Consider the following 26,131-nt stretch of genomic DNA (forward strand, 5'->3'; position numbering starts at 1 on the left):
TTACAAAATTCTTGATGAAAAATGCCTTGGGCGGCAATGTAGGTCAGGTGGTCAAAACTAAGACCTCCTAATGAGTAAAATTAATCAGTGGTTTTTCGCCGATTTAAAAAGAATGATTTGAATGCAGTTTATAAACTATTCAATTTTTGTGAATTCAGTTAAGTTACATTTATACTATGTATAGTATACGCATATTTATTCTGTAAATATTACTGAACCCTGATCAGTTTCTACAGTACATTGCACGTTTTATATTATATATATATATATATATATATATATATATATATACAGTGGGGAGAACAAGTATTTGATACACTGTCAATGGGTTTTCCCATTGGCAGTGTATCAAATACTTGTTCTCCCTGATCGATTTCTGATTAAAGTGAAATTTATGATAGTAATTTAGCGTATCCCTTTTTTTATTGCATTGTTTACAGACTGATTTCATACCTTATGCCCTGTGGAGTTAGAATTCCTCATTTTTTGTACATCAAGGACGATTTGGATGAATATTAAGCAAATTAAAGCCATTTAAATTCAGCAGTGGATTCATGTCACTTTTCTACCTGTGCTCTGATCGGCACACCATCCTGTTTACAATTAGTCCTTACGACGGTACACCTCAAGAACAGAACAGTTTTAATTCTCCTTTCCTTTAAATCATTCCAAAACCTCATCTGTTCCGATCTGCTGGGAGGGAGTGGATGATCTAGGGGCGTTTGTTGGCCTGAATTGAACTGTCACAGCATTGTCAACGCATGAAATCGCCCAGATATTGAATCTGTTGGCCTACTCCCACCTGCATCCATCTGACGAGGCTTCTCCAAAATATTCATTAAATCAAAAAAGAAAACCTTGCCTCGGCCCTGGGGAACTTTTTGCAAGTCTGCTGGTTCTGTGCCTGACCAGCAAGCAGCTGAAAGTTTTGTCTCTGAGTGCTTTTGTCTATTTGCGTGTGTCTCATCTGATAGCAGTATACTGACAACAGTCTTGCCAATTCACAGACTCTTCCACTCTAGAAGACCAGGAGCGTGAGGCAAGAGGGGAAGCCCCGAAGAAAAGGCGATATAAAGAAAATCATCAATACCAGTGCCAAAAATGTGGAAAGGCAAAAAACTAATCATAGCCAAGTAAAACGGAAATATTATTGTCCTGTTTCTGGACAAACCATACAGGAGTGGAAAAACACACTCTAAAAGTGCTGACTATTGTAAATATAATTTGGAAACATAATTGCTGATTTTTCAAAACTAAATATTGTGAATTTTGCTTGTGAATAATTGCCACTTTTTTTCATATATAAGTATTTGCTTGAAATTGCATATTGTACATACTGTTGGATGTGAATAATTCCCACTTTTTTCTTACATAATAAATATTTTTGGATATACATGATGTTGATACTTTTTGTTGTTGAACAATTTCCAGGTTTTATTATTGTTACATTCGTGGCCATGCATAATTGCTTTTTGTTTGAAGTGACATGATGCTGGAGGTACAAAAATGTCATTTTAATGTTTATATTACATTGTAAACATTTTTGGAGCTGCAAAATTGCAATTTCAAAAAAAATCTTTCACAATTATGCATTTTTTATTTCAACTGCAATTCAAATTTCTCCTTATTACATATATCTAGGCCCCAAACAAACACATAAAACAAAAACAGTCATGATGTGTTGTGTCAAGGATTAAAAAAAGAAAAAACACATGAGTGCAAGTCACCGCTGTTCTGTCTGGCGGTTCTTCGATTCCAGCTTGTGTCGCAGCTCACCTCAGTAGACATCTGCACAACCCCCCCCCCCCCACCTTTCCTTTCCCTTCTTACCCTACGTGGGCTGGCTTTTATGCCCTGGTCCCGGCATGGTGGAAGAGTAATTAGCATATATGCCTCTCAGTTGTGACTTTTGAATTTTGTAACAGTGCCTGTGGAGTTTTACGTCGGGTACTTCGCTTTCCTCCCACACCCCATCCCAAAAACATGCACACTAGGCTGATTGGACACTCCAGTTTGTCCATAGTTATGAGTGTTTGCGTGACAGATTGTTTGTCTCCTCGTGCCCTGTAATTGGCTGGCAAGCAATTCAGGGTGTACCCAGCCTACTGCCCATAGTTGGCTGGGATAGGCTCAGAAGATGAATGAATGAAAAAAATTTACAGTGTACTTTTTAAATGTATGTAAAATACATTTCTTAGTTTTTTATGTTTTTTTTTTTCTATTGTTGCTATTGTTTTATCTCTTTAGCAACAAGTACAACTAGTATTTTTACAAGTTATTATTCCTTTCTTATATGATCAATATTTTTAAAAAATAACTATTTGGGCCTAATGGCCATATGAACAGATCGTTTTTGATATTATTTATTATTTACTACTATTTACCTATACTAAGATACTCTATTACAGTTAATATAAATTATACAGTGAAGAAAATATGTATTTGAACACCCTGCTATGTTGCAAGTTCTCCCACTTATAAATTATGGAGGAGTCTGAAATGTTCATTGTAGGTGCATGTCCACTGTGAGAGAAATAATCTCAAAAGAAAAATCCACAAATCACAATGCATTATAATAATAATAATAATAATTTTTTTTTTTTACAATTTATGAGTGTGATACAGCTGCAAAGTATTTGTACCTGTCTATCAGCTACAATTCTGACCCTGAAAGACCTGTTTTTCTGCCTATAAAAAGCCCACCTCCACTCCATGTATTATCCCGAATGAAATGCACTCGTTTGAGGTCGATGGCAGCATAAACACACCTGTCCATCCCATACAATCAGTAGGACTCAAACTTGTAACATGGTCAATACCAAAGAACTGTCCAAAGACAAAATTGTTTAACTTCACAAGGCTGGAAAGGGCTACGCAGCAATTGCCAAGCAGCTTGGCATTAAAAGGTCCACTGTTGGAGCAATCATTAGAAAATTAAAGAAGCTAAACATTACGGTCAATCTATATCAGAGTGTAGCCCCATGTAAGATATCACCTTGTGGCGTGTCAATGATCCTAAAAAAGCCCAGAACTACACGACAGGAGTTGGTCAATGACCTGAAAAGAGCTGGGACAACAATTTCTAAAGTTACTGTTGGTAATACACAAAGACGTCATGGCTTGAAATCTTGTATGGCATGGAAAGTTCCCGTGCTTAAAACGCACATGTCAAGGCCCGTTTTAAGTTTGCCTATTACCATTTAAATGATGCAGAGGAGTCATGGGAGCAAGTTTTGTGGTCAGATGAGAGTAATTCCACTAACCGTGTTTGGAGGAAGAAGAATGATGAGTACTATCTCAAGAACACCATCCCGACTGTGAAGCATGGGGGTGGTAGCATCGTGCTTTAGGGGTGTTTTTCTGCGGATGGGACAGGACGAGTGCACTGTAATATCGAGGGGATGCCTGGGGCCCTGTATTGTGAGACTTTGGGGAACAAGCTCCTTCCTTCAATCAGAGCATTAAAGATGGGTCGTGCCTGGGCACGATAAGGTTCGAGCATAGCCTAGTCCAGAGGTTGGCAACCCAAAATGTTGAGGCATATTGGACCAAAAAAAACAAATACGTCTAGCGCCACAAAAAAGCCTTAAATAAGCCTAATCATGAAGGCAACACATGCTGTATGTATCTGTATTCGCTATATTAGCCTACGATCGAAATGACAGTCGGCTAAAAATACATAATGAGCCTTCATTATTTAATGTTTATTTTCCCTGCAGTGTATCCGACATACCACTGTGTGACTACTCTATTGTATGATGCTACCTCAAGTTTAACTTCATTATAATATTAATGAATTGTTTCATGGCTTTTAGGAAATTATAGAAATACAAAATCGAACGTGCATAACATGCCCCTTATCTGGGCATGTCTTTGATTTTATTTTATTTTTCAGTTTTGTTTTTAAAGTCTGCAAATAGGTGTTCCGATATGTTGATGAATGTCTCCTGGTGTGTACTCACCATCTGTGAACCGTTTTCCACGCTTTACTATCTCCCGGGTTGCAACAAAACATGCAGCAGTCGCAGTTGAGTTTAAAGATGCAATCCACTTCTTAAATTTATTTTTGCACTCCTCTAAGTTCTTCAGAAATAATGGAATCACACTTTTTCTCTCACTCCCAACTGGGTACTCTACTGCCGATTTGTTTACAATAGCCACCTACCTGGCATGCCCACCTGCTGATATAAACATGTGTCAAAGGCTATGACACAAATCTTAGTTGACAGAAATGTTGAAATTTGATATTTATTCTGCCCCTTTTTACAGCATTCGAAAACATTACGAATGTTTGTGTCACTTTTATCCTCCTACAGAAACCATATAAAAACAAAAAATATATTTCCTTCAACCATGTTTTTCCTTTTTCTAACATTTTTGAAAATGCTCCATGGAGCCACTAGGGCAGCGCTAAAGAGCAGCATGCGGCTCTCAAAACACAGATTGCCGACCCCCGGCCTAGTCGGTCTCCAGACCCAAATCCATACGCGGAGTTTAGGGGGGGACCAGCACACAGATAACAAACAGCGATCTACATGGCAGAAGCTAAACAGCAACAACAAATAATACTTTAGCAAATTTTTTTTTTTAAATCTACTTATTTGAAGACACCAACGATGGATTTCCTTTCTGGCCACCACAGTCTAAATCTGCAGCTAACTTTTCCTCACTGGGCACTATTAAAGAACTATCACCATAATCATCTTCATTTTCGACCTTCAACTGAATTTTAGAAAATTTGTCTGTTTTTGTATAGTAAAAAAAATCGTTTCTGCGCCATGGTAACGCCTCCTCTGTCAACAGTGAACTTTTCCGTTCCAATAGCGTCTTATTCAACGTGACCCTTGTCGCAAACAATGTATCAGGTGGTAACCATGTTATTAACAAACAAAAACATTTTCAACGTAAATTTCGTCTCTAAAGTTGAATACGCCAAATTTTGTGTGTTTTGTGTATTACAGTAGATATTAATTTTTAACAAAAATTAGATACCAAAACCCGCCCCCCATACCGTTTTTCTTTATTAGGCTCTCATACTCCGTTGTAACATGCCTCAGAAAATGACAAGTAGGAATGCAATAGTAATTGTTAAAAATGAAACAAACATTAATCCCACAACAAAAAAACTAATTTGGGAGCCAGTATTTCTTTCATTATAATTTTGCAACATTGAACAATATATCCTAATTTTGCATATTTATTTAATGACATTATTTATGAATGATTTTGAATTTTTGGAATTTGGGGTCTGCTGTTTCAAATAATTAAGGTTAACAGTATCGTTTCAAAGGGAGAATATTATATATATATATAAAATGCTACTTAACTTGAGAGAGTTCAATCAGGTGAGGTTTTGGCATTACGGGGAATGCACATCATACAACAATTGGATAAAGCAAGGCACCAAAAGTGCCAATCCTCAACAGGATTTAAGAAAGTTCAACGGAATACAATCGTCCGGCGTGCAAAATCTCATGAAGCCAGCATGGATGACAGGCAAAACAGTCACACCAACACACACGTGTGTCTTTATCCTATCCTTCCGAGTAAATCTTTGACCACAAACAGAGCATGAAAAGGGTTTTTCACCAGTGTGGGTTCTTGTGTGAGTTTGTAAGGTTTCTTTATGTGCGAATCCTTGACCACAAACTGAGCAGGAAAAAGGTTTTTCGCCAGTGTGGGTTCTTGTGTGTTTTTTTAAGCTTTGCTTTTGAGCAAATCTTTGATCACAAACTGAGCAGGAAAAAGGTTTTTCACCAGTGTGACTTCTTGTGTGTATTTCTAAGTTTTGCTTTTGAGGGAAGCCATTACCACAAACCGAGCAGGAAAAAGGCTTTTCACCAGTGTGATTTCTTATATGTGCTTTCAAGTATCGCTTTTGACTGAATCTTTGACCACAAACTGAGCAGGAAAAAGGTTTTTCGCCAGTGTGGGTTCTTGTGTGTTGTTTTAGGGTTTGCTTTTGAGCAAATCTTTGATCACAAACTGAGCAGGAAAAAGGTTTTTCACCAGTGTGGGTTCTTGTGTGTGTTGTTAAGTCTCCCGACTGAATAAAACATTTTCCACAAACTGAGCAGACATAGGGTTTTTCACCAGTGTGGATCCTCATATGCCTACGACAACTTTGCTTAGTAGCAAAGGTTTTCCCACACTGAGAGCATTTGCAGAGTTTGTCATCACCGTGAGATGTCTTATGACCATCATCGTTGTAAGGTAAGTGTGATTTGGCGCCATCTCTGTCTGATGGAGCGTTGTCAATGTCTGCTTGCAATCCTTCTGTTGAACTGCTGCAACTCCCCTCGCTTGGAGGCTCCGCCCCTCTACTGGCCTCACTCGGATCATCTTCACTCTTCAACGGCTCACCAGTCAAACTGGTGATACCTTCCTCCTCTTTACCATATAGCAGCTCCTCCTCCTTTTTGATTGGAAGGTGCTCTTTACAGGGCTCAGGCTCCTCCTCCTCTTTGATTTGGGGGAGCTCCACATCCTCTTTCATGCCAGGAGATTCTGGCTCATCAAGATATTTTCTGAAACCTGCAAGACACAAGAAAACCACCGATATATTTATTGACCACCACTGTGTCATCGGTCAGTCTTTTCTTTGTGCAAAACTTGGAGAAGATGACTACAGTGACCGAAAATTCGGCGCCAAAAACTATCGGCCAAAAATAGCTAAAGATGCAATTTCGGTTGAAATGTTTTGAAGACCGAAAGTTTACCATTGAATTGTGTGAAGAACCTTAGTCCTATTGTGATGATGTCATTAAAACACGGCGAGAAGCAACATGCTAACTGACGCCGTCTTGCAAAAACGCCTGGCTCACAGCCAAAATGTCCACGGTTTTGGAAGTACTTTCAGGTATCAAACATTTCGTTAACGAACATTTTTTTCATGACGGTGACGTCACGATGACTAGCTAAAACGTCTTTAATGACTTTAACGTGACGAAAAGATTGTAAATTTATGTCTGACGAGACGACAACATGAAACTGTGCCATCGTACCCGTCATATGTTCACAATGCGTGACATTTGATAGTTGTGCACATATATATAATTTTTTTTAATCACGCAGCACACCCTTTAACCTGTATTTGGATTGTCTCATAATACATAGTGTAAAGACATGTTGCTGTTCACCATAGGTTTGAAAATGACAGCAAATCTTAATTGACCAACTGTATTTAAGGTTGTACTTCGGATTATCATAACAGTCTATAACAGAGCCCATTTTTTTCCCATTGATTGAAAGTTAACTCGACTTGCATTGACAGTAATAGACGTCCAAACGTTTTACTCTTTTCATCCTTCTGCTGTGAAGTTGTCAGTTTGTAGGTTGGCAGCGAATATTAACATTCTTTGCCAGCTCTCTCACTTTTAATGAATTTGACATCTAGCGTCATCAATGGCAGCCAATGAGATTATATAAAACCCTCAACAGGCCAGTTACAGACTCTTTAGGCTTTTTCATGGTCGAGCCAATATGCGTTGAATTACAACATGCTTACTACTGTAAATATTCAGATACTCTTTTGGTGTATATCATACTGAATGTTTCAATTGGAATTGTAAATGCATACCTAGCCCTGCATCCAGATCCCTGAGGTTGAAATGCCTAGAGAACAAGACGTCAACAGGATACAGTCCTCTAGTATTGCCAGTGTCCAAATACAAGCCTGACTCATTGGAACAATGTGCCATAGAAAATGTGCTTGCTCTTTGGATTGGGCGTACTGGGCTACCTGCTTCCACAGGTGAGTTACTGCAGTGCAATTCAATTTGGACTTGTTCTGAGTGGGCCAGGAGTTGGTTATTAGTTTTGTGTTGTTTTACTTTTATCAGGGTTTGGCCTATTTTAATTTTCAACCATGTTATGTATGCTTCCTAAAGTTCTTTATAAATTGTAAGCTACATATGACTTGTACAACCCTGCACAGCAGGAATTATATTTTCGTGCATTCATTGTGTAAATTTCACCAAAATAAAGCTAGTGTTGTGAAATTATGTGTTTACTTGACCGTCAATGTTCATTCGAAATTGTTGGCAACCTTTAAATACCTGTCCTGTTCAGCTGATTGACACGGCCGATTGGTCAGTTTTAATGTATCACATGGGAGTATGACATACTCCTATTGTGATTATTCAACGTGCCACGTTTATTAGGTTTATTATTATGTACTACCAAAAAATAGACAAACACTGAAAATATCCAAAAATGTAAATTGTTGTATAATGGTCTGGTCACAATGTCATGACATTTACTGACAATTTTTGTTGCTGTTCATGTAGAATTGTTGTATATATAATGAGAATTATTATTGATGAGCCAACTCTGTTGGTCTCGTTGGTTGCCTACTGGTTTAGTTGTTTTTGTCTTCTTGTTTTTTTTCTTTCCCGTTTCTTCATTGTGTGGACTTAAAAGTTGAAGGACAGGAGTATCCCAGGAAATAAGACTGCTGGACGATGAGATCAGGGGTGGGATTAAATTACGCTATTTTTCGGACTATAAATCGCACAGGAGGATAAGTCGCATTTTGGGGGGAAATCTACTTGATAAAATCCAACACATAGAACAGATATGTCATCTTGAAAGGCAATTTAAAATAAAAATACAATAGAGAACAACATGCTGAATAAGTATACAATATGATAATATTACATGATGCATGAACAACGAAATGCGAACATGGCCGGTATGTTAACTTAACATAGCTATTAAGAGTTATTCAGATGACTATAGCATAAAGAACATGCTAACAATTTTACCAAACCATCAGTGTCACTCCAAAACACCAAAATAACATGTGAAATGATATACAGTGCCTTGCAAAAGTATTCGGCCCCCTGGAATCTTGCAACCTTTCGCCACATTTCAGGCTTCAAACAAAGATATGGGTAACACTTTATAATAACTATCCGTTTTACTAGTTAATAGATCATTAGTAAACTGTTGATAAATGATTTATTGTTGATTTGTGAAGTATTTGTTAACAGTTTGTTAAGCATTTACTGGGTGTTTTCCATAAGGTTGACCCCATTCTAAATGTTCATGCTAGTTGATGGCTCTTAAAACTATATACACTTTATGTTGAAGGTCATAAGTTTTATTTGTTAAATATACAAAGAAAAGTACAAATATTTGTTGGTTGTATGGCAGATTTTCATAAATGTGCAACATGAGCGCTGCCTGCAAAATGCCTTATCAAAATGCCTTTTCTTTTGAAGTGAACGGCATTTCTTAACCTGAAAAGATAGAAATGCTAAACGTTCCACACAAAAACTTGAAACGTTTCTACACAAACTGTGTTTCAGGTTAAGAAGACCCTGTAAATGCTCAACAAACTGTTAACAAATACTTCACAAATCAACAATAAATCATTTATCAACAGTTTACTAATGATCTATTAACTAGTAAACGGTTAGTTATTATAAAGTGTTACCAAGATATGAAATTTAATTTTTTTGTCAAGAATCAACAACAAGTGGGATACAATCGTGAAGTGGAACAACATTTATTGGATAATTTAAACTTTTTTAACAAATAAAAAACTGAAAAGTGGGGCGTGCAATATTATTCGGCCCCTTTACTTTCAGTGCAGCAAACTCACTCCAGAAGTTCAGTGAGGAACTCTGAATGATCCAATGTTGTCCTAAATGACCGATGATGATAAATAGAATCCACCTGTGTGTAATCAAGTCTCCGTATAAATGCACCTGCTCTGTGATAGTCTCAGGGTTCTGTTTAAAGTGCAGAGAGCATTATGAAAACCAAGGAACACACCAGGCAGGTCCGAGATACTGTTGTGGAGAAGTTTAAAGCCGGATTTGGATACAAAAAGATTTCCCAAGCTTTAAACATCTCAAGGAGCACTGTGCAAGCCATCATATTGAAATGGAAAGAGCATCAGACCACTGCAAATCTACCAAGACCCGGCCGTCCTTCCAAACTTTCTTCTCAAACAAGGAGAACACTGATCAGAGATGCAGCCAAGAGGCCCATGATCACTCTGGACGAACTGCAGAGATCTACAGCTGAGGTGGGAGAGTCTGTCCATAGGACAACAATCAGTCGTACACTGCACAAATCTGGCCTTTATGGAAGAGTGGCAAGAAGAAAGCCATTTCTCAAAGATATCCATAAAAAGTCTCGTTTAAAGTTTGCCACAAGCCACCTGGGAGACACACCAAACATGTGGAAGAAGGTGCTCTGGTCAGATGAAACCAAAATTGAACTTTTTGGCCACAATGCAAAACGATATGTTTGGCGTAAAAGCAACACAGCTCATCACCCTGAACACACCATCCCCACTGTCAAACATGGTGGTGGCAGCGTCATGGTTTGGGCCTGCTTTTCTTCAGCAGGGACAGGGGAGATGGTTAAAATTGACGGGCAGCCAAATACAGGAACATTCTGGAAGAAAACCTGTTGGTATCTGCACAAGACCTGGCAAGAATGTCAGTCTCTTGATGTGCAAAACTGATAGAAACATACCCCAAGAAACTTGCAGCTGTAATTGGAGCAAAAGGTGGCGCTACAAAGTATTAACGCAAGGGGGCCGAATAATATTGCACGCCCCACTTTTCAGTTTTTTATTTGTTAAAAAAGTTTAAATTATCCAATAAATTTTGTTCCACTTCACGATTGTGTCCCACTTGCTGTTGATTCTTGACAAAAAATTAAAATTTTATATCTTTATGTTTGACCCTGAAATGTGGCGAAAGGTTGCAAGGTTCAAGGGGGCCGAATACGTTTGCAAGGCACTGTAATAATGTGTTAATATTTTCACACATAAGTCGCTTCAGGGTATAAGTCGCACCCCCAGCCAAACTATTAAAAAAATTGCGACTTATAGTCCAAAAAATACGGTAGTTTTTCTTCTTCCTACTCCCTGTCGAGTGCAAATAATTACTCTGAGTTATATTGTATTTCTGTTTCTTTGTGCATGCTTTAAATAAAAAGCTTCATCATTATCATCAAAACGATATTTAGATTCTTGGTAAGAGCATATCAATAACATTTTGGGCTACAAAGTATCAAAATATATCACCTTTTTGATGTATTTTCACTAGAGGTGGGAATCTTTGGGCACCTCACGATTCGATTACGATTCAGAGGCTACGATTAAATTATAAATCAATTACTCATGCACAACGCCCCTGCCCCCCAGCTATTAGCTGCTTTTAATGTTTCGTACATTAGTTACAAAAATAGTACAAAAATCCAAAAATAGTACAAAAATCCTCCCAGGCTTAAATAAACTACTATTTCAATATCAAGCTAACAGTTCAAAACAGTAAATAAAATACTCAAGTCCCCATTCTGTATCAGCAGCTTTAAAGAGCATACGGCAGGAGAAAAAAAGTCTTAAATAGCATTATTATGTGAATTAGAATCATATTTTGAGACAATTAGACTATATACAACAATTTAGCAAAGCGCAGATGACGAGAAATTAGTCTTTTAATCTGCCGGTTAGCCACGCCTACCATTATAGGGCTCTAGCGTCCCCAACAGGTGGATGACATCAGCGGGAGACTGGGCTCATCGGTTTTACTATTCAACCCATTGAGGGGGAATTATTCAGAACGAGGAAAACGCGACGAAGAGAGCCGCATAAATAAAAAAATAAATAAATGGCATAGTCATGACAAATAACAGTCTTGTGCTAAATGGAATATGAAATAATAAAAATGCACTTATTCAGGATGACATGGCAAAATTACTCCATAATGGTCAAAACTGTCGACTTCACCTTTACTGTCGCACCTCCCGAACGATATTTTATGACAAATAAATCGGACATATGTCATTTCCCTTCCCCGGCTTCGGAGAATGTAAACAAACCAAAAGGCGTGACAACTAGCCGACATGCTAACCCGAACCGAGTGATGTTTCAAAGTCTTCGAAGCGGAAAATCACACATAACTAGCCTGGATTTATTGCCATGACGACTGGGTTGTCGATTGTCTTTGCGGATCGGCAAACCGCCTGGCGGAGAGCAATTTAGAGTTCATTCCCCGGAGAAGGGCGGCTGCAGTTGTTGTGCAGCTGACGTGCAGCTAATGTGCATGAGGAGAGCTTTTTACATGCCTATCAATGATCAAACGAAAGTTGTCCTTTATTTAAAGAAAGTTTGTAGTGTTTACTTTGTAATCACTGTATTCGTATTTGACATAATACAAAACGAGATCTTTACTCAGTTCCTCGTAAGTCCAATAGTCCCACAGTAGTAGGGCTTGTTTTGGCAAATATTCAAGGTGAACCTTTTGAAACTCCAAAAAGGCGCACACGCCTCTCCCTCATACGGCAAGATTTTTCTGCAGCCGTTTGGCTGGCGTGATGCGAAAAATAAACGTATTAATCCGAAAAATCAGCTGAATCCTTAGTCCTCATACACAACAGTAGGGCTGTATAGTGAAGAGGACGCCTTCATCCGTACGCATCACAGCGCCCTCCTCCTCAATGCAAGACCGAAGCTAGAAGTCACTCCTTTTCATGGCGCGGGATTAAAAAAACTAAATAAATATAGCGATCGCTTCCACACACATCCAAGCGGTCCATATCATTCAGGAGCATAAAATACCGCGTGTATTATGAAATAAACATGCTTTTTCGTGTCACATGCACTTTAAACTACATTCAATTAACTTCATGTAATGAATTAACCGTAAGATGTTAAAATTGCTCCCGTTATTCCATAATTTCCCTTCTATTTTCGACACGTGAATGTTTTAATACGGTTTCATCATTTCAAGATCGATTCAAGATTTTGCCAATTTAGGAGTATTTTAGATAAAAAGTTAATTAGGTTTGCTACAGCAGAGCCTTCCTGAGAAATCTACTGCTTTAAGATGGAAGCTGTTTACTAACGCCGGCGAATCGGTCATTTCGCATCTCGTTCTCGATACATGTTCTAACGCCGCCGAGTCTGTCATTTCACATCTAGTTCTATAAATTTGTGATATCTACCGTAGCGTTATGTGGGCGTAGTTTGTAGAACCGTAGGCGAAGTTTGTAGCAACTGGGTGTGGTTTGTAGCGTCTGTCGGCAGTTTTTTTATCTAGCGGCATAAGTTGCGGCGGATGTTTAGTCACTGTCCGTTCCTCATTGCGTCCCGAAGACAGCGCTGTTTTTTTAGTTCCGCTTTACTTAGCATATTTAAATAATCGGAACACGGATGTTTGTAAATCGTTCTCAAATCTTCAGCTACATTTTCCCTGCACTTAATGTTCGTTTTCAGCCCCTTCGTGTTTATTTTATTTTACCGTCATTTTCTGCCACACTTTGCCGGTGTTGTACCGAAATCTGCGATCCGTAAGAAACTGTGATGAAGGAGGGCGATGTTTGCAACAGCAAGGCCGACAGCAACGACGAAGAGGAATCGAAGAAGACCACTTACGCTAACAGCGTGAACTGTTATTTGCTACGTAAACGAGGCTTGCTACAAGTTGCCGAGGCTTATTTTCCCTTTCACGGTATAAACTTCATGACATTGGATCATGACCTCGTTATTAAGAAAATGTCTGCTTTAAAAAAAATGGCATGTTTCATGTGAATTTTTGACATTGTGAAATAGTTCGCTGTAATAAATTGCTATTATTCTTTATCATGATGAGGTTATTGTGTACATATCCCATTAAATAAATTACATAAAATGTACAGCTTTTGATGTGAAAATGTGCGTATTTCTAAATTAGGTACTGTATTGCATTTGTGATATTATGGTATTGTCCGCTCTTATAAATTACTTTTGTTATTTTAACTAATGACTCTTCCTTACACACACATGCACTCACAATTTTAAATGTATAAGAGCAATGATATAAATGTATATCAGAAGATCAGCAAAGAGCTTTAAGAGTGACTTGATTGTTCTTAGACACAAGAGAGAGGTATCACCATTTCTACTATGAAGGACCAAAGCTGCCAAAATTAAAAATAAAAGTAATTAAGAATAAATCAATAAAAGGCAAAATATAAACGACTATAAATACAAAATAAAAGATAGGATACAAAAATTTAAAAATAAATACAAAAAAAATATATGGAAATAAATAGCTACTTAAATAAAAGTAGAAATAAAAATGAATATATATACAAAAATAAGAAATTACATTAAAAATGTAAGAATAAATACAAAATAAATGTGGAAATAAATACAAAAATATATTGACTGAAATAAATGTCAATCAATAAATAAAAGCGCTTTGCCTTATATTTACTTATTTCATTGTCAGCACGACCGTGCAAGTGGAAATACTATTCAAATGAGGAGGCGTTCCTATGGGTGCAATGGGTTGAACTATTCGCTTATTGGTTGATCGACATTCTGAAATCTACTAGCCATGCCTGCCACCAAAGACGTGACTTTACAGTGAGCGATTTAGCCGACCTACATGGTGTGAAGTGAGAGAATATCCACCGTTGAATGTCAGAGCATGGTACAAGGTGAGTTTGTATGTAAGTGGCATTTTTTTAAATGAAAACTTGGTTATTCGTATGGCATGCTGCACTCTCTATACAGTATATCTGACTACCACGGGTATTAAAGCTATTTGTAACTGCTCCAGTGTAGCTTAGCAGAAGTTACAACTAAGTTCTCATGATAGCAAACGATATTCCTGCTCACCATGTAACGTTGTTTTTAGAGTTTCTGACTTGAATAATTCCACTGACATCGCAACGTTGGATGCTGGATGAATACAGAGATCCCAGGATCTCATCCAAATTCTGGGTTCAAAATGATGCAAGGACATCTCCGGTTCTGACGTACAACGGTTCAAAGTAAGTGAATGTCATTAATAATTTGACTTGGACTATAGTTTTCATTCATTCAAATGAAGTGTCAAGAGGAAATATTTGTGTTAAAAAATAACAACAAACAAGCCGAATCATGATTTTGCCATGAGGGTTAAACCATTTTATTAATTAAAGTCCTGTTTAAACACTAGAAATTACTTCTTCAGCTTTTATGCAATTCAACTTTTTGAATTGCAACTTGTTTTCCTGTTTTTTCATGGAGGACTTCGTATGCAACAATCCATGCCACGTCTGGATCCACCGGGAATTATCCGCACACTACAACTAAAAACTGTTCGCCATAGAAGATATTCTGTGCCAGCCCCCAACAGTCAAAGGCATATCTATGGCAACCATAAACTTATAAATTAAGGCTCTATGTTGGGGAACGAGGAAGGAAGTAGAAAAATTAAGACCATATTTTTTTCACCCATTTTGGAAAGATAAACCCATATATAGTATAGACCATTTTAAAATAAGTTTAAATATTTCATGCTTTTATTTATTTATTTTTTTTGGGGGGTGTCAAGCGCTGTCAATGGCAGCCAATGAGTTAAATGTTGATGTTTATGCCTTGCAAAAATAAGAAACCCTCAAATTTAATGTCTCAGAATAAAAATAAAAAAAATTCTGGGCCCTGCAACACATTGTCTGTTGTTGCAGAAATGTTGGTAAAGTTTTAGTTGCCACTTCTGCGAGATGATTGGATGAAATTTTACCCATCAAAATAAAATCATGAGGTTTGGCACGCCCTCTTTGCTTGTTGGCTCTTTGAAAACGGCTTAATAAGTTAAAATTCAAAAGGGATAATGTAAAGTGCACATTTCTCATCAAAAACATTACATCAAAAGTAAACAATAAAAGCATGAAATATCCCTGACCAAAAAATTGCACGATGTTCTCATATTTGAGTAAAAATGAGCTTAGATTTTTTTTTTTTTTGCCCAGCTGAAAAAATGCATGTCTGAATGGGTAATCTCAAAAATTTTGAACTTTCACCTTTAGGTTATGTGTAAAATGACCTAAAAGTAACATCTGAGTGTCACCCTTTCCATTTTGCAGTCTTGTCCATTGTCCTCAACCATTTTTTCCTTTTAATAAAATTATATAAATACGAACACTTTCACAGTCTAGTGCTAGACAGATACAGGTTAGGCTAATCAATAACTAAATTTGCCATATAGGATGTGTTCATGTTTAGTTATATTTTAGGACTAGTTGGTTCAACTTTTATTTACATATTTGGAGTTTTATGTGATGGTCCACATGGTCATCACCCCCATGTAGGTGTCAGTCCCTGAAGTGCAGCTGCGACAGGCCTCGACTCCTGAAGAAATTCAGCAGATGTCAGAATTTTCTAATGTATTGAATGTCTACAGCGAGACTATCCGTCCAGCGTCAAATATTTGGACTTGTTTGAAATGACAGCATAGCATGTTGGTTGTGGTTGATGTGACAGTACCTCAGCAATGTGAAGAAATAATAAAGGCAATGATTGTTTTTCTGCAAAGTAACATTTTATTGATGACCAGTGTAATACAATACAAATAATAAATAGGCAATTGATGTACAAAAAACGACTTCCAGCACAACTATCTCGTTCATCAATGCAAAAAAAAAAAAAATTGTCCACTGGACACCAACATGAGCCACTTAAGGTCAGTAACCTTTTCGCCTAATACTGGCACACTGCTCATCATCAGCATTCCCTGAAATGAAAATTAATTGTGTCTTCAGGGAGCTTTATGGTAAAAAAAAAAAAAGCATTTAGATAAGTGAGGACGAGAGATGTCTGTTATTGTTAACGAATGACACCCCAACCTTCCTCGGAAGTATCTAGAAGAAAATAAATGACAACACAACGGCAAAATGGTATAGCAGATTAGCTACGAAAGCATTAAACGAGCCCTTAAGAGCGTTAACCACACAAACTTGAATGTGTAAATTTTGCTTCACTTAATTGCGCTAATGCGAAACTATTCCTTGTGAGTTTAATGTTGTTAGCAGATTTATCCATGTCCCGCCTTGCCTCCCCTTCCTGAGACCCAATGAGAGGTATTAGCTTATGGAAAATGATATAGATTCAACATACTTCTACTTGACTTAAGTAAAAAGTTTTTAAAAAAAACAAAAAAACACCAAATTACCAATTTAATACGTACCTTGCCCTCATCCAACCGATTGTCAGCTTCCCGTAGCAGCTTGGACGCCGACCTTCTCGTCCCGTCCCATTATTTTACGAAGCTAGCAAGCAACAGGCAGGCCGGCAGGCAAAGTCGATCGAGAGGATCGCTGCAATAGACCCCAATCACCAACGTCACACAATCACGTGATCGGTGTGTTGTGTCGCCATATTGTGTGTCCGTATTCTCGATGGTCTCAATTTATCGTGCAATTTATAGTGCAATTCATGGAAGCCCCGGTGCTTTCAGATGCTGTAAACTCCTTGGATGTGTTGCATAAAAGGCGTTATGTGGAAAAGCTTTGGTCGATCAGTTCGCCAGATCCATATTTGATGCCTAAATCAATATTTTTCGACTCGCTGTCTTCACCGTCTCTGCCTGACATCTGCTACCCTGATATCTACAACTATCTTGTCCACAGAAACTCAGCCTATTCTCACGAAACTTTGAAAAACTTGAAGAGCAGCACTCTAAGCAACATTACCCCGTGTGACCCTTTACTTCCAATTTTCCAAAATGGCGACAATCAATTTAAAAAAAAGTTGACTGCGACGCTTCAAGGATAGGTGGATATTGGGACTATTTCTTCAATAAAATACGCAACAACTGTGTCTGCCTCATCTGCAAAGAGACAGTCGCTGTTTTCAAAAAGTTCGATGTGACGCGATATCAGTGACGTGCGGTGAGGTTCATGGTTGGTGAGGCACTGACTCCTTTAGTGTCAGATTTCCAAATATATAAACCAAAAAGGGTAGCTTATTCAATTGGCTACTGGTTATTTCATATCTCATCAGCATTCTTCACAAAACACGCACACACGGTACATATTATCGATGCGTAAAAGTAAGAAAATAACATGCATTTGCGATAATTCATGCAACATAAATGAGAGTAAAGAGTGGTGTACAAAACCACAGAATTCAATTCTGACCTTTAGTGAAATATTCAGTTTTTAAAACTTGTAATTCTGATACTTTAATCAATTTATTACAGATTGCTAAACAAAAAGTGTGAAAAGAAAAACAAAGAATATTTTATTTAAGGCCAAAATTTAGTTTTTAAATATTCTATTGTATTTTTCTTAGTCTAAGCTCTTTTTTTTAATTTTTTATTTTTTTTATAAGATTGAAATGAAAACTGTTTGTGGTCTTGCGCCTGTCCTTCACCACAAAAACCGCCGTTACTTTGGAAGAGCATAGGTTTGGTCTCAACATTCGTAGGGACGATATAACAGCATAACCTGCATGTAGGTACACTTTTTGCTGGGGACGGGACATTAATAAGACCAAACAGATTGGATGAAGGGGGCAAAGGACCACATTTCTCATGTATAAGAACTTAATTAATTAATAGGCAAAATGATCAATGCAAAATAAATCCTTATTTACTGATAATAACTTTTATGTGCATTGGTTCAGATGATACACTGTTCGATTCAAACCTTTGTTTTCAAAAAATACTAAAGAAACATTTTGAAAACTTCCTGAATAAATGTCTGGTTTTTATTAGGGCTGTCAAACGATTAAAATTTTTAATCGAGTTAATTACAGCTTAAATATTAATTAATCGTAATTAATCGCAATTAATCGCAATTCAAACCATCTATAAAATATGCCATATTTTTCTGTAAATTATTGTTGGAATGGAAAAATAAGACAAGATGGATATATACATTCAACATACGGTACATAAGGACTGTATTTGTTTATTATAACAATAAATCAAGATGGCATTAACATTATTAACATTCTGTTAAAGGGATCCATGAATAGAAAGACTTGTAGTTCTTAAAAGATGAATATTAGTACAAGTTATAGAAATGTTATATTAAAACGCCTCTTAATGTTTTCCTTTTAATAAAATTTGTAAAATTTTCAATCAAAAAATAAACTAGTAGCCCTATTCTGTCCTCAATGTGTGTGAGTACACAAAAATAGACAGATAGCGAACATAAGTTCCAAAAAGAAATTAGACGGTGTGGGAAAGTTGCATGGGCTTTACTGAAGTCATCTCTTTTTGACAGGAGCACGTTTCTTGTATTTTTGTAAAACTGAAAATAACAAGGCAATGTGTCAATAACTTGCATAAATCACAAAATAACATAAAATGTATACACACGTGTCCATTTGTGCAGTAGCACTAGCCAATTAGCTCACAAGCATCTAACAATGTAACTGCATTTCACCATATATGTGAACAAACTCAAATACACATCATCAATAACTATCGAATGCTCATGAATATAAACAAAGGAGGAATATAACTCACAAGCGATGCATGTATTAGACACAAACAGTGTGATGGGGCTATGAGAACTGCCACTGAATACTGGATGCGGACGTTAGCTGGTCTGAATAGCACTGTCTATTAGTGTGAGTTCGCGTCGACATATAATCACGTCAGAAAAGCGCGCCGAAACCCAAATAATCAGCTGCACTGAATCGCCAGCAGAGGGCGACATTACGCTACATAACATATGCAAGTCACACCCAAGCGCCAGCAGAGGGCGGAAAAACTCCACAAAACACAATTAACAAGTTGGCCTTTCACTGTACTGACATTTAAATCTGTCTGAGCGGGCCTAGTGCGTTAATTGCGTCAAATATTTTAACGTGATTAATTTAAAAAATTAATTAACGCCCGTTAACGCGATAATTTTGACAGCCCTAGTTTTTATTAGCATAAACATAATGAAAATAATTCACTTAATAATGGTAGGGTCAATTCTATCCTTACAACATATGGAACTATTGAAAGATCTAAATTCTCTATATAACTGAACATTATATCATGCAAAAAAGGTAAGGTTGCTTAAACGTTGGTGGGGACAATTTTAGCATCCTGAAAAGTTGGTAGTGTTATGTCCCTACCGTCCCTATGCAAACCTACGCCCTTTTTGTAAAAGTCCTCCTTATTTTCCTTTACTTTAAAAAAATCTCTCCGCCTCAATGGAGAGGATTACTTCAATTAGATCGCTGTGTTCTATTTGACAAGCCAGAACACACAGTGGATGTGTCCAAATGTCTAGCTAACCTTTCATCTTTCTCAGCAAAACCATGTAATCGTTCTACATATATGCCACGTTTAGAAGAGCTTACACGCTCATTGTTACCACGAAATGTTAACTCCTGTTTAGCTAGGATGCAGGTTGCATTAATGAGGTATTTAAAACTCTTTACCTTAGCATTCTGGATGCTACCGTTGAGCTTCCGCTGTTCGTCAAAGCCAAATCGATCCTTCAGCTTCTAAAAGTTTTTAAAGCAATCAGGCTTTGAATGTGAGTGGTCGAGCTCTCGTGTTTGCTGAGGCTTCGTGGTAGTTTTTTAATGTCACAATATCTCGTGTTAGTCCAGACATTGGCACAAGTTGAGAAAAAAAGGCAGGGAAAGCAGCAAAGCCGATTTTTTCGAAGGACAGCCACATAGCCAGTCTTTTCGGGTGTACCAGTCCGTTTGAAAAGCGCGAGTTATCTTCTGTCCCGTAGTTTGAAGCAAACATTTTAGCTCCGGTGTTGTTAATCGCATCCACTTTTGACGGAAAGTCCAGTTTCACGTACGCCCCCTTTCAGTGCGGCAGAGTACTATCTGCCGCAACCTGTGCCTTTTCACTGCGGTTTTATTTCCCATCAGCAAAACTAAATATGTCGCTAACAAAAATTAAACTTTAAGGGTTAAAGACATTAGCCAGACTGTGGAAAATCAGGTCAAATAAACGTATCTGGAAACATTATAATGGCGACATGCAGATGTACGGCAACCAGCACGCTCCAATTCCATGTATCAACCCAGTTTGTTATGGATTGCGCAATCAGAGTTGAGGCTTTACTCGTTGCTGCCGCACCTCTCGTTTCATTTCGTTATTTGAACAGGAAATGGGCAAATTCAGCGATTTTGACTATAAAAAATGTTTGAAATGAGTCATACATAAAGAGCAATGGACAAATATTAATATAAATTTGATGCTATAATTATTTTTTTGTCATGATGACAGGTGAGGCTCTGCCTCACCTGCCTCCCCTGACCGCACGTCACTGCGCGATATTACCAAACAAGACACGCTGACATGTACGACAACATTACAGGTAATATACGCAGCAAGAAATTATAGCAACTTGAAGCTAGTTTAATTTCACAGCAGCAGTATTTCGCAAGAGCCCGAGTGTCGAAAGAGAACGCCACAAAGGCGAGATTGTTGAAATTATGAATTAAAAAAAATAATAACAAAGCAAATGTGACACACAGAAGGGCTCGCTAAAATTTGTTTAAATATATTGTTCTACGTAAATCAGCCAAGGTAGCCCCCCACATTTTTACCACACCAAATCTGGCCCCCTTTGCAAAAAGTTTGGACACCCCTGTTTAACTGATGATCCTGAGACGAGGCCAGCTTCTTTCACTTGGTACCAGCTAAATATTATTCAAAAAATAATGATGGCGGAAGGAATAAACATCTACAATTTTAAACTGTATGTTGTCGGCGATTAGCCTCGCAATGATCTTAATTGTGCTTGTCAGCCCCAAACCCTCTAAATATATATTAAATGCATCTTACCAGGTATAAAATGACTACTACATAGTTTGGTGCCCAGTTTTCTCGTTGAATTGCAGCAGTCCTCTTCGGGTCTCTTGAAATACGGTAGAACTTCAAGTCCAACTGCCACACACGCCTTCACCATTTTGATTATTAATGTTAACGAGCAGAAAAACACGCCGCAATAGGAGGCATGTACGTAGCGGTAATGTGTAAACACGACGAGCTGACGGACAATATGGCGACTCCAGTCAGGGGGGCGGAGTTGTGACGTCATGTGATTAAGGTCTATAGCGTGTCGATCGACCAATGGGTGAATAGTTCAACACATGTAGGAACGCCTCCTCATTTGAATTACATTTCCACTTGCAAGTTGGCGCTGACAATGAAATAATATAGGGCAAAGCGCTTTTATTTATTTACATTTATTCCAATCAAAAAATTTATTTTTGTAGTTATTTCCACATTTATTTTTGTATTTATTCTTACATTTTTAATCTAATTTCTTATTTTTGTATATATGTTCATTTTTATTTCTACTTTTATTTAATTAGCAATTTATTTCCATATTTATTTTTGTATTTATATTTAAATTTTGCATCATATTTCTTATTTTGTATTTATATTCGTTTTTATTTAGCCTTGAATTTATTGATTTATTTTTATTTTGGCAGCTTTGATCCTCCATACAGAAGAGGAGCCTACAACCCAGTCAAGTCTGCATAATGTGTGGCTTAAAGTGCTTGTGACACGAAAAAGCATGTTTATTTCATAATACACGCGGTATTTTATGCTCCTGAATGATATGGACCGCTTGGATGTGTGTGGAAGCGATCGCTATATTTATTTAGTTTTTTGAATCCCGCGCCAGGAAAATGAGTGACTTCCGGCTTCGGTCTCGCATTGAGGAGGAGGGCGCTGTGACGTGTACGGTAGAAGACGTCCTCTTCACGCTACAGTGTACTGTTGTGTATGAGGACGAAGGATTCAGCTGATTTTGCGGATTAATACTTTTATTTTTTGCATCACGCCAGCCAAACGGCTGCAGAAAAATCATTCTTTATGCGGGAGAGGCGTATGCGCCTTTTTGGAGTTTCAAAAGGTTCCCATTCACCGTGGATATTTACTGTGGGACCATTGGACTTACAAGGAAGTGAGTAAACATCTTGTTTTGTATTATGTCAAATACGAATACAGTGATTACAAAGTAAACACTATAAAATTCCTTTAAATAAAGGACTACTTACGTTTGATCATTGATAGGCATGTAAAAAGCTATCCTCACGCTCATTAGCAGTTAGCTGTTAGCACGTTAGCTACACAACAATTCCAGCCACCCTCCTCCAGGGAACGAACTGTAAATTGCTCTCCGCCGGGCGGTTTGCCGATCCGCAAAGAAACTCGACAACCGGGTCGTCATGTCAAATAATCCAGGCTAGTTATGTGTGATTTTCCACTTCGAAGACTTTGAAACATCCCTCGGTTCGGGTTAGCATGTCGGCTAGCTGTCACTCCTTCTGGTCTGTTTACATTCTCCGAAGCCGGGGAAGGGAAATGACATATGTCCGATTTAGGTGTCATAAAATATCGTTCGGCAGGTGTGACAGTAAAGGTAAAGTCGACTGTTTTGACCATTATGGAGTAATTTTGCCATGTCGTCTTGGATAAATGGATTTTTATTATTTTATATTCCATTTAGCACAAGTTATTTGTCATGACCATGCCATTTATTTAGCAATTGGGGAAAGTACTTGGGTAAAAAGAATATCCTGTAAAAATATTGAAGTAAAGAGACAGAATCAATGACATTTTGCCGCTCTCTTCGTCGCGTTTTCCTCATTGTGAATAGTTCCCCCTCGACGGGCTGACTGGTCCTTCTCAAGCCATTTATATAGCTATTGGGGAAAAATACTTGGATAAAAAGAATATCCTGTAAAAATATTGAAGTAAAGAGACAGAAACAATGACATTTTGCCGCTCTCTTCGTCGCGTTTTCCTCATTGTGAATAGTTCCCCCTCGACGGGCTGACTGGTCCTTCTCAAGCCATTTATATAGCTATTGGGGAAAATACTTGGATAAAAAGAATATCCTGTAAAAATATTGGGAGTAGAGAGACTGAAACAATGACATTTTGCAGCTCTCTTCGTCTCGTTTTCCTCGTTCTGAACAATTCCCCCTCAATGGGCTGAATAGTAAAACCGATGAGCCTAGTCTACCGCTGACGTCATCCACCTGTTGGGGACGCTAAAGCCCTATAATTGTAGGCGTGGCTAACCGGCAGATTAAAAGACTCATTTCTCGTCATCTGCGCTTTGCTAAATTGTTGTATATGGTCGAATCGTCTCAAAATATGATTCTAATTCACATAATAATGCCATTTAAGACTTTTTTTCTGGTGTCGTATGCTCTTTAAAGCTGGCAAACGAGGCAACAAAACCGAATGCACTGAGAGCATCATGCCTGCGACCAAGTCAAGTTTTACGAAAGGCCGCTGTTTTTTTTTTTTTTAAAGGTTGATTCCGCGTATGGAGAGCTACATTTTCCGTGCACTTAATGTTCGTTTTCGGCCCCTTTGTGTTTATTTTACTGTCATTTTCTGCCACACTAGTGAGAATAAGGCCCACATCACACTGGTCCGTATCATTAAAAGTGAACCAACCTTCGAGTCTGCGATGAACAACCTTTCCGTGCATTATTTTGCACACAGTTGAATCCTTGTGACGTCGGGGCTCCTCTTTTACTCCACAGAGTTCCTCTTGGAACTTATATGCAGCCGGTGTAGTTCTCGCGAACATATTTTGATTTCTGAACGCTTGACGTCGTGCCTTGCAGCTTTGTTAGCGGTTGGCCAGCTAGGCTAGGCTATAGTAGGCGACAAAACTTGAACGAGTGCCCAGACTTGAAGACTGATGTTTGACTCCGTAATGTGGCTAATGCAGGACACGTCGTCGAGACTTCGATTTAGTTAAGTGGCTGAAATCTAGGAGAAACAATACGTCCACAAAGAAAAAACTGCTCCGCCTTGGCCAGGCTTTTTCATTTCCGACCAGGATTGCATGATGGGAAAGACAGTCTCTTTCCAGCTCAATCACACCCGCCTAATTCAATAATAAAAAACAAAAACAGCCCAAATTACAACTTCTCTTTCAAAATAAAATTGTTTCTCTTATACAACTCGATCTATATTTTGACATAATAGGAGAAAAAAAAATCAACAGTGGGATCGTAGCGTTATCATTTCTCCTATAAGGATCATGGGAGGTGTAGTTCTTCACCGGAATCATTTAGTGCGTTCAGCACCGCCCTCTGGCGGTATTATTTTAATTTCAAGAAATACAATGATATTTAACGGTCTACATATTCATTCTTAAACAACTGTAATACTTTTGACTTGTAAGCCCCACTTTGCAAGCTGTGACTGTATCACCCTCATCAAGGAGTAAGTAGAATCAGTGTATGGCAACCGTTATACCTTACATTCAAACATTTGATATATATACATTGGGATTTTTTTGTCACATATAATCTGTATTTTGTGTGCACTGAAGCGATAAACCTATGCAGCCCTGAGTTTGAAGCATGATGGAAGTTCAAAGCGAAATGAGAAACTTGTGCAACTGTAATGAATCAAACAGTTGATGGTGCAAAGTAGACAACATAATCATAATCACAAAATGTCAGATCTGGTAAGCCACAGCAAGAATTCGATTCACGTGTTCTTTTTTCCTGATATTGGGATCGTCGGGGATGGCAACAGCAGTGGCGCCCCCAGGGGGTGGCCAGGGGTGGCCACGGCCACCCCTATAAATTGGTTGGCCACCCCACTGGCCACCCTGCTTGCCAGTATATCGTTAGATTGTTGTAGCATCAGTTATGCATTTCATCCCAAATGAATGCATTTATTATGTTTCGTTAAATGTCGGGCTGTCAAATTTATCGCTTTAACGGGCAGTAATTAATTTTTAAAAATTAATCACGTGAAAATATTTATCGCAATTAACGCATTTGCGGTACGACTCATTCACGCATTGCCGCAAACAGCCTACAATGGCGCCGTTTTACTTGTATACAGAGATAAGAGGCAGTGTCAAGTGAGTGGAGTAGATATAAGCATTCATTGAGACCGTGCTTTTAATTGGCAAAAGCGTCGTCATCTCTCCCACAGCAACTATAAATATTGTGGGAAGCGACGTGGGGAAGAATGACAGGAGTGGATCTTTTTCTTAATACCCTGTTGTGTACCCAATACAGAGAAGATATAACATTTGCAGCCACCACACACAGTCATGGTTGCACCACTTCCCATCATGCATTTGGGCAGAACAGTTAAGTCGCTACAGTATCATTTACTGAAAGCTCAACAAATACACTAGATGGCAATATTTAGTCACAATGTACAAACTCACATTTTGATAAGTCTTTCTATCCGTGGATCCCTTTCACAGAAAGAATGTTAATAATGTTAATGCCATCTTGTGGATTTATTGTTATAATAAAAAAAATACAGTACATATGTACAGTATGTTGAATGTATATATCCGTCTTGTCTTATCTTTCCTTTCCAACAATAATTTACAGAAAAATATGGCATATTTTAGAAATGGCTTGAATTGCGATT

At 38.0% G+C, this 26,131-nt stretch overlaps 1 protein-coding gene across 1 annotated transcript; it reads right to left on the bottom strand.

The window, feature by feature from the left end:
- Positions 1–503: 503 nt before the first annotated feature.
- Positions 504–24,640, bottom strand: LOC130928082 (oocyte zinc finger protein XlCOF6.1-like). Its single transcript, XM_057854309.1, has 2 exons — positions 24,173–24,640; positions 504–6,534 (listed from the first exon to the last, which is right to left on the bottom strand). Exons 1-2 carry the CDS (start codon positions 24,306–24,308, stop codon positions 5,420–5,422), a joined length of 1,251 nt encoding a protein of 416 aa, XP_057710292.1. The 5' UTR covers positions 24,309–24,640; the 3' UTR covers positions 504–5,419.
- Positions 24,641–26,131: the final 1,491 nt, after the last annotated feature.

The sequence above is a fragment of the Corythoichthys intestinalis genome, chromosome 13 (assembly GCF_030265065.1).
Source record: "Corythoichthys intestinalis isolate RoL2023-P3 chromosome 13, ASM3026506v1, whole genome shotgun sequence".
Classification (NCBI taxonomy): domain Eukaryota; kingdom Metazoa; phylum Chordata; class Actinopteri; order Syngnathiformes; family Syngnathidae; genus Corythoichthys; species Corythoichthys intestinalis.